Genomic DNA, 10,106 nt, shown 5'->3' on the forward strand with positions numbered 1-10,106 from the left:
GCTTGTGACTATATGTATGCTATATTGATTTATAGATATGCTATTTGTTTGGAAAGGTAATGTAAAAAATGTGTAAAATGATATGTACAAAAATATTATTTACTTTATTACAGGAGATAAGCACTTAATATTATTAATTATAATATATGTAGGCTCTTCAGTCTAATATTCTTTGTTACACTTGCACTATTTGTTAAATATGATACATATATAACGTGCATTAATTATGACAATTAAGTATGATACTATTTACAGTGAAAATTTGTAATAAATGAGAAATAGTATAAAAATTGTACAGCAACATATTGTAATAATGTCTATATCAAATATGTATATTACATAATTAACATACGAAAATTGTATACTTATATTCTCTTGAACTTCTGTTTGTAAAAATCTTTAAAAAGTATATGTATTAATTATTGTAATCAGGATATATCATATATAAATATGAAAATATACAAAAATTACATTTGAAATATAAACGTTTATCAAACAAATCCCTAATTGTTTAAAAAATTTTTAAATAATAAAAATATTCTGATCGACGATAAGTTTCCAAATAAGTAGTTAAAAAACCTTCGTTGGTAACTACCTAATTAATAACTTAATATTAACATAGCTGGAAATTATCTCATATCCATAAATTGTTCGTGAAAAATCCAACTATTAAACAGTAATAAAAGATCAAGCTATCATAATTTTCCACCATGTTCAAATACATACTATGCATTTATCATATTCATACATTGTGTTTTTGATTATTATGAATGTGATGTATATTGTGATGTTTGAAAATAATGTAGCTACATTTCGAATTTCTCATATTGTTCCTATTTTGATTCTTTGCAAATATTAATGCAAACAGAAAAACAATAATTGTTAATGAACATCAATTACACACATGTATATATCTATTATAATTTCTGTAACTATATGTGTAACTTTCTCTTTATAATAATATAAAATACAATCAAGAACGTTTAATACATGCATATTGTTTAGTAGTTTAGAATATTAATTTTCTATATCAAATGAGCAAAAAATAATAGGACCCATGAGCACAAATACTAAATCAGTTGATTTATTGCATAATCGTTAATTTCATCAGAGTATTATAGAAATACTGATGATAACTTCAGTAAACAAAGTTACTTTTAAAACTTCTTAAAGCATCTTGTTAAAATCTTCATACAGTATATGATCAATATCACTTAAAAGCCATTATTGTATAGTCTTTCAAATATATTGCAAATATGATCAATATTTTGTACATATTAGATAGATATAGGTCTGCAAATGTTTTTGATCTATAATCACAGACAGAATATGAGCCTAATGCTGCATGCATGTGAGAAATAGTTATAAAACAAATAAGAAATGGTTTTTAGTCTTATATATATCGGATTAAAATTTATATAAAAAAAGATTTTATAAAATTGTTTAAAACATTAATTCCTATGAGCAAGTAAGGTACTTTGAGGCACTGTTACAAGAATTGGCCAAAAATTTGTCTACCTTTTCCTGTATCTATGAGGACTTAACACAAGCGTAACTATATTGTGTAAAAATTCGTAATACTATAATTTATTTTGTAGAATTTTCTGTTATTGATACCTGTCTACTAAATATTAACAACATACATTGCCTATAACACGAATGACACATGCTATAGTTGAATTGGATACAAAATATATCGATCACACTTTTGGTTTAGTCTGTTTGCTGAATTTACTATATATCTTAGCAAAATTGTAATTCCCAGAATTACAGCAATTCCTACGGTTTTTTACATCGTTATTATTGAAAATAATAACAACTTTGAATATCATTAATAGTATGTTTCTTACAACATTCTAACCAATAATGATCATCATGGTTGACTCTTGTATACGATTCAATATAAATATGCATTCAATATATTCATGCAAAAGTTTTCATTGTGAATAATTGATGTATATAATATATGTATTAAAAAAATGTGATTTCTTCGTGCATAGACTGATATTTGTCAAATAATATTTAAATTTTAAATGTATTTTGATTTTTTTTTTGTGATGCTTTAAAATTATTTCAATATAACGAAAATGATACTTCTTTCAGAATAACATTATATTAAAAGTCTTTCAAATAATTATAAATAAAATGAGAGTAATGCTAATCTTCAATTTTTATCTTATGTGGTACAATATAAACAATTCAATGATCATAACAGTTTGAGTGCAACGAATCTTATAAGTAATTAAAATAATGTCCAAGAATTACAGATATAAAATCACAACCAGCGAGCTGCCAATTACATCCTAGCAACAAAAATAGAATTAATATTATAATAAATTATGCCGCAACGGGCTTGAGGAATTATTCCAGGACAATCACGTATGGTCTTAACAGTCAGATTACAAACTGAAAGAAGTTTGTAACAATACCATTAAATCCATGGATGATAGTTCCTACAGCAAGGCAGCTTATGCTTATGATCACAGAGTCATTCTAGAGAGTCTTAAGAATAAAATCTACGCATCGTTTGACTGTGGTCTTTCTAAACAACATAACCATCTACGCCATAACGATGGAGGTTTCCGGCGTCTGCATATTAAACCAATACCTCCGCGTCTTGCGTTGAGAGCACTAACAATCGCTTGATCAAAAGCCTCCTTTAAGTCATGTTGAGTTAACGCAGATGTTTCCACATAACTTACTGCACCTAATCTTTGAGCTAACTGATGACCTTGAGCAGTTGTGATTGGTGCTTGACCATATCTTGCTAATTGTAGCATCAGACGAACATCCGATCTTAGGTCACTTTTTGTTCCTACCTAGAAAGGAAGAGATCGTTAATGTATTTGATTATACTTTTTATTACAATTAAAATTTTAATATTATTTACTAAAATTATTGGAGCATTTGGGCAGTATTTTCGAACTTCGTTGATCCACCATGATGCGACACTATGGTAGGAAGATGGACATACAACGCTAAAGCATACTAAAAATACATCTGTTTCTGGATAGCAAAGTGATCTCAAAGGATCAAAGTCATCTTGTCCTGCAGTGTCACAGAGTTGAACATTTACAGGTTGTCCATCAACATTAACCACAACTGTAAATAACGAAACAATTCTTAAACAATATTACTATTTTTTAATAATATATATCATGTTAAAATTATTAATAATTGTATTTCTTCCTTCTAGTAAAATTGCTACTCGTACTTAAAATAATTTTTAATAAAACTATTAATATCGTAAAGACAATGCAAAAAGTTGCAATTGCAAAAAATTTATAATATTAAACATTTTTATAAATAAAAATGAAATCAAGGAAAAACGGAAAATTAGAGATAGAATAGCGGCGCTAGCTAAAGAAATCCAATCCAAACGCTCTATACATAAGAGAAATTTATTCTACAGTCATAACGATCAACAATCATTGATTTATTATCACACGCTATATCAAGTTTTTAAACTCAAGATTATTACAAATTTATCGAACTATCTCTTAACACTATTTATCGTATCTATCGTAACAAAGATAAGCGTGTTCAAGAGCGTGTCATTAAAAGTATCGAGACGTCGATTTCTATAATTATCGATGCGTAGAGATCTGAAAATATTCAAATTAAATCTAGCCCGCGTTTTCTCTCACGTTTCGTCTCAGCAATATTATGCGAGTCGAAGTTCTTAAAGATTTGTAATAAGACGAATAGATAAAAGAGATAAAAGAAATGAGGAAAAATGAGGAGAGAAGTTACCAAATAGATCAGATTGAGAGATCTTTTTCTTTTTTCCCTGTCCTATAGCGCACCTTTGTAATTATCAAAAGCGGTGGGTACGTATTCGCCAGGAAATCCATTCGTCGAGTAAGAGACGACCAAGCTAGTCTTCCCAACAGCACCGTCGCCCACCAGGACCACCTTGATTCTCCGATCGTGCGGGATGCCACTGCTATCATTGCTACTCCCGTTGGAATTTTGATTCTGTCCGTTCCCAGTAACTCGTTTTACCTGCATCTGCATCATCTGGCCGCCTTTCAGCAACGGTTTCGTCCAGTTCGTATGCGATGACGGCGGCATTGTTTCACTCTTTATTCTCCCGCATCCGCGGCCCTTCATGCGCGCGTAAAAACCACCTTAGAGAATATTATTATAACCTCGCGGAGTAGACAAAGCCAGCTAAGAAAGCGCGATAAAACGCGACACGAGTACAGTGGATCGCGTCCTATCGCACCGCACAGTGATGAATTTTTACCGCAACGAAGAGCCTCGATACTTCGCACTCGAACGTGTCATTTTTCGACGTCGAACAACCTGCGCCGCCAGTGGACCAACGATGTGCTCGTTCGACCGTGCTGATGTCTTGCTGAAACTGGTGCTCGCTAATGGCACTGTTGCTGCTGGTGGGGATACTGCTGCTCTGCGCTACCTGACGTTTACGTATGTATGTGTGTGTATCTGTATTATACATGACACCCGACACCCCTTCCTTCTACACATGCGTATGCGGGCTCACATTCAAACTCGTGCGCGCAGGTAGCGCACGTCAGAAAACAATGGACACTGGCCGTTGTTGGACCGAATGAAAAAGAGGAAGAAATTTATCCACCTGCCGCGCCGCGGAGCCACCTGTTATATTACTGCCTTCTCGTGCCAACATCAGCTGCTCTGGCACGCTCCTGACGTCTCAACGTTGCCACGGATCGCCGCGCAGGTACAATCTGCCCTCTTCTTGTCTCTCTCATGCTTTCGTCATTATGCTGTTCGAGAGAGAGGGAACTAAGAGGACAAAGCGTGCTCAACGGGATTCGCGCGTTAAGTTACGCACGCAGACGCAGTCGTGTCCATAGTGGTGCGCCATCGGACCTTCTTTAGCGGCTTGTTCTATCGTTGCGTGTCGGATGTTCTCATTCAGAATTTATGATGTTCTTTTACTTCTTTTCCTTTGTCTGAATTCAAAAACGGATGCGTGTGAGAATAGATAATCAATTTCATTCTTCGGTTAAAGAATATAGTGCGTTTTTATATTTTTTATTATTCAAAGCCGGCTGAATTGCATCAGGGCTCGACATAGATAATTAGAGCCTCTATATATTAGGACACTGATTTCTGAGAGCATCAGTCAGAAATGTGTGCTCTTAATTTGAATATGCGACGCCTGGTGGCAAGCTGGAGGAAGTCTCCGCACTTGCGATTGCTTCAACATGGGAGGTATGTATCTAGAGGTTATGAAAAAAAATTCTTTAGTATTTAATTGAACATATTAAAAATGTTATTCTTAATTTCATTTTAGAAAAAAGTATGATCGGGACATCATGCATTATTCAAAATATGTAATGCAATTTGTGGGAGAACAAAGGATGTTAAGTAGAAATATATCACATGCAACTTCAAACCAAACATCAATAGGCTCAAAGATTTCTGTTATGAGAAAATTGAAGTTAGTTGTCCCTATAGGAATAGGGGTTTCATTGATTGCTTTTTTCCAATGGAGGCATTTTAGGAAATATAAACATACTGCACAGGGTGAAGTAATACAAGGACCGCTTAATGATTTTATAGTACGAATCTACAATATATTCGTACTTTATTTGATTGAAAGTTGTATTTATAAAAGTTAATATTTGTTTTGTACATAGGTAAATTGCTATTGTTGTCTTCCATTGAGAATAACAAGTAGGATATGGGGTTGGATAGCTAACAGAGAAGTACCTGTTAGTTTAAGGCCAGGTGTATATCAATTCTATGCAAAAATTTTTAATGCAAACTTGGAAGAAGTAGCAGGTGATTTGTCTGGATTTCCAACATTAGTAGATTTTTTTGTAAGACCACTCAAGGAAGAAACAAGACCTATAGCCAAGGATACAAATATGGTAATTATTTATAATGTTTTATTATTACTTTGTCATTAGAACTATTTCCTATGTATATATCTTCTACTTTCTATTATAAAATAGTTCAAATATATGTGATATAGGTTTCTCCTTCGGATGGTACTGTCCTTCATTTTGGACCAGTAACATCTTGCCGTGTAGAACAAGTTAAAGGGATGACTTACGACCTTAGGCATTTTTTGGGAGATATAGATCTACAGGAATCTAAAGAGAAAATAACTTATACGGAAGAAGACAATAAAAAATATGTGAAGAGTCTTTTGAAAAATCCGATGAATCAATTATATCAAATAACAGTTTACTTAGCACCTGGAGATTATCATCGTTTTCATAGTCCAACTGATTGGGAGATTGAATTTAGAAGACATTTTCAAGGTACTGATTTTGCATTTATGTTAAAAACTTTACTGAAGAATGCTACATACATAATTAACAAATTTGTACAGGTAAACTATTAAGTGTCAATCCAAAGATAGCTAGATTTTTACCAGATTTATTTTCGCTGAATGAGCGTGTGGTATATATTGGAAAATGGGCGGAAGGTTTCATGGCTTATGCCGCAGTAGGAGCCACTAATGTTGGTTCTATTAAAATCTATTGTGATAAAGAATTAACTACAAATAAAATTATATGGCCGAAAATGAAACGTTGGGAAGATGCAAGCTTAGAGTGTACTCATATATCTAAAGGACAGTTATTTGGTGAATTCAGAATGGGATCTACCATTGTACTTCTATTTGAGGCACCAGAAGACTTTCAATTTTGTCTAAATGTAGGACAAACCATAAAAGTTGGTCAGGCATTATCTGAGTGCATTGTTAAATCAGATGAAAAGTATTTATCAGGAAGTTTATGATTATTACTAAAAAGTATTTTTTTCTCTAGATAAAATCTATAAGAATTTGATGTATACACACAATATATATTATATGTATTTATATAATTTTAAAGTGTAAAGATTTATATATATATATAACTGCAATACATTTTTAATACATACAGAGCGAGAGAGGAAGAGAGGGAGAGTGAGAGGAGAGAGAAGGGGTGTGAGAAAGAGAGAAGGAGAGATGTTTGAATCTTTTACAGGTTGTTTCCTATGTCTACTACTGTGATATATGATCATGTAGAGATGTGTTTCGTGCCCACATCTTCATATTCTTTAATTATACTCACAGATGCATATATTTTAAAAAATCTAGTAATTATTTATAAATAAATGTGTAATTGTTTTTATAATATATCTTTAATCGAAAAAATATTTTTATTTATATCAACAGATAGCTTTCCTCATTAATTTGATAGACTAGAACTTGAAATAATTTTTCGCGACCATAAGTTCTCTTTCTTTTGATTTATGTTGGTAAAACTAGATTTAGAAGCTGTCAAGCTTTTTAGAAGCCCTGCAAGTTGCGGTCCTATTAGTTGATTTCTACGGGTATCTGTGAATTCACTTTTACTTTATGTTAATTTCATTGTCATTGTTGTAGCGTTATTAGCTTATTGTATTTTATTGTAGTCATTATTTCTGTGGAGAAAAATTATAAACCGGACAATTTAAGACAGGATGATATAATAAGTGATAAGTTTTGATAATTCTTATAATGTGACATATATATAGATAAATGTATAATTTTGGAAAATTAAATAAACATATTGAAACAGTCGATAAATAAGAGAACGACATGTTACATCCGAGTTTGCGTGTTAAAAAAACACCGACTAACTGGGTGAGCTGCTTTTATCGGGTACACGCATGCCTGTCCATTTCTGAACTCATTAATAACGCAGTGTAATCGCGTGAAGAAACATTGTCCATTGTTAGCCAAGGACATCATTTTTTTGCCCTATTACCATTTATCTGGAACGCTTATTGTTTTTTTCATAACAAACCGAATGAATCGCCCGTGATGACAGTCATTTTCGAAGAAATGGGATTTAAATGAAATACTACATTTTAATAGTTTTCTTGTATGAAGTTTATTATTTATTTATAAAACGATTAGCTTTTTTTCCGAGTAAATAATATCCTTGTCAAAGGGGAAATCTAATGACGCATTTATTTATTTTATTTTCTAAATATTCAGAAGAGTTCTATACATCTTTATTTAAAACTCTTAAGTGAATCTTTGTAACGATCACCGATCCGACTATGTAAAATGGCAAATTGGATTTTCCCGTGAAAATATGATGGATCGCTTGGGAACGATCGTAACAGTGCCACACATCTCATTATTATCGGAGAAAATTTATGACTTGCAATCAAGCAAGCGCCTTTCGCTCGCAACCGGAGAAGCAAAAAGAATAGTTGGTTGTATTGAACTAAAAAAAGATTTTTCGATGGAAAAGATTTAACTTGCTTTTTAATTTTAATGTAATATGTAAATCTTGATAAACGCACGAGCGGGTATAGAAAATTTTATTTCTGACGTCATCACGTCATTGCGTTATTGTTAGAAAAGCGAAAGAAAAAACCAAGAAAAAAGTATATTTATCGAAAGAAATTATTTCGCTTTAACGAGTAATACTTTTTTATATTTTTTTTATTAACAAATAATTTTGTTATACTATTAATTCCAAGGCATCGAAATTCCTTTCTCGATACTTTATTGTGCGATAAATCATTGAGGAACGATCTCGTCGATCGTTCTCGCACGAGTTAGTGCTATCAAAATGATAGGAAGCGCAAATAAAGCCGTGCATACGCACTTGCCAAATGTTTTCACGAAGCTTCTATGTTTCCTTTACGAGTTTGACAACTATCGTTTGTCTGGAATAGCGTCCGACATTAGGAAACATTTGGTTACCATACAAGTTTTCTCGTTCCTCCAAAATAAAACAGAATCCGTGTTCGGTTCTTTGAATCTTTCATAATATCTAATACGAGCCAAATAAACAAAATTGAAGTATTATATCTAAGAAAAAATTATATTTAATCTTTAATATATGTGTGAGAAGATTTTGTAAGAATCTGATAATCGATTAAAAAATTTTTTTATTTACTTTAATTATATTCGTTTATTTATCAAAAATTTTGTAGGTATCTCAAAAATTTCATCGCAAACATGAGAACACGTACCACAGTCAACATGAGTTATACTATCATAAAATAAAGTAATTTTAGAAGAAGCTCGTTTACTTGGCGCATTTTCTAGTCCCAGTAGAATCATGTCGCAATAAGTTACGTTAACCTGACCATTCGTCGTTGTTTATTAAGGATACAGATAATCTTTCATCGGTTACTCGAAAAAAAGGAATGACATTGATATTACTGAACATAGTAGATCGATACATCTGCTTTATAAAATATCATCTTGGAACGATAAACATATATATATTCTGTCTAAATTCGCTTACTATTTAAAAATTAATTTCGCGAACGATCGAACTCAGGATTGAATATTTATGTATAGTATTCATTCTCTTGGGAAATTTCTCTAGGACTGGGTAAGTATGTAACCAAAGCATCTCCAAGTTCCCTAAAGTAATTTTGTAAACGTGTCATTGTGTGATTCCTTTGATCAGAATCGGGAAGGATTATAGAGAGGAAATTCCGATGGTGGTGCCGAGTTACGAGTTCACGACGACGACGCGGGATCAGTGAGCGTCGCGACGCCCGCCAGTGAAGGTGGTAAAAGCGTGCACTGATCGGTCCAACTTTTCACATAGTGAACGTTCGATACATTGCGGACATTTTTCTCCGTTCTTTTTTCGAAGAGAAGAAATGAAAAAATATGGACAACAAAACAAAGCAAGAAATGAAGTAGATCTTTTCGAAACGTTTTTTCATCTTTTTATTGTATTTTTTTGAGTATAAGTTCCTCGATTGCGTGCGATACCAAGTGAAGCGCGCTCGCGCGCACGATTATGGGGCTAAATGGGGGCTGATGGACATTTTCGAGTGACCTTGTCCCTCAGAAGGGAACCAGCGGCGGGCCCAGTTTATTGTAAAATGGAGACCTCCGCAAGATTTCGACAGCTCAAAACCGTCAAACTCAGCTGCGAGGCTATGTACCGGCTCGACATCAGCTTCAAGCCGCCGCAACTGCTGCAGTGGGTACAGTGAACGTGCAAACACACACAACATTTTCTTTCTTCTTTCGAGATTTTCTTTATTCTTTTGAACGCGTCATTTTCGTATTCGCGATAAAGAAGAAAAAAAAAAGAGAAAAGAGAGTATAGAGGATATATTCTTTTTTGTTAGGCATATTGGTTTTTTTT

At 32.9% G+C, this 10,106-nt stretch overlaps 3 protein-coding genes across 4 annotated transcripts in view; 2 read left to right on the top strand and 1 right to left on the bottom strand.

The window, feature by feature from the left end:
* Nucleotides 1-85: 85 nt before the first annotated feature.
* Nucleotides 86-4,597, bottom strand: LOC122627589 (ras-related C3 botulinum toxin substrate 1-like). Of its 2 annotated transcripts, none has more exons than XM_043808821.1 (4): nucleotides 4,250-4,597; nucleotides 3,807-4,107; nucleotides 2,891-3,102; nucleotides 86-2,819 (listed from the first exon to the last, which is right to left on the bottom strand). In XM_043808821.1, exons 1-4 carry the CDS (start codon nucleotides 4,463-4,465, stop codon nucleotides 2,517-2,519), a joined length of 1,032 nt encoding a protein of 343 aa, XP_043664756.1. In that variant the 5' UTR covers nucleotides 4,466-4,597; the 3' UTR covers nucleotides 86-2,516. The 2 variants fall into 2 exon arrangements, with proteins under 2 accessions (XP_043664756.1, XP_043664757.1); XM_043808822.1 differs by having other exon boundaries at nucleotides 3,807-4,130; nucleotides 4,250-4,406.
* Nucleotides 4,598-4,809: 212 nt separating this feature from the next.
* On the top strand, nucleotides 4,810-8,235 carry LOC122627588 (phosphatidylserine decarboxylase proenzyme, mitochondrial). Its single transcript, XM_043808820.1, has 5 exons — nucleotides 4,810-5,205; nucleotides 5,288-5,555; nucleotides 5,634-5,867; nucleotides 5,972-6,263; nucleotides 6,335-8,235. The coding sequence occupies exons 1-5, from the start codon at nucleotides 5,123-5,125 to the stop codon at nucleotides 6,742-6,744; spliced, it is 1,287 nt and encodes a 428-aa protein (XP_043664755.1). The 5' UTR covers nucleotides 4,810-5,122; the 3' UTR covers nucleotides 6,745-8,235.
* Nucleotides 8,236-9,447: 1,212 nt separating this feature from the next.
* LOC122628053 (CB1 cannabinoid receptor-interacting protein 1-like) overlaps nucleotides 9,448-10,106 on the top strand; it is a 14,224-nt gene continuing 13,565 nt past the window's right edge. Inside the window, exon 1 of the mRNA XM_043809880.1 lies at nucleotides 9,448-9,938. Within this exon, the coding sequence (XP_043665815.1) occupies nucleotides 9,763-9,938 (176 nt within the window). The 5' untranslated portion in view covers nucleotides 9,448-9,762. The remainder of the gene's footprint in view (nucleotides 9,939-10,106) is intronic.

This window comes from Vespula pensylvanica, chromosome 3, assembly GCF_014466175.1.
Source record: "Vespula pensylvanica isolate Volc-1 chromosome 3, ASM1446617v1, whole genome shotgun sequence".
Lineage (NCBI taxonomy): Eukaryota > Metazoa > Arthropoda > Insecta > Hymenoptera > Vespidae > Vespula > Vespula pensylvanica.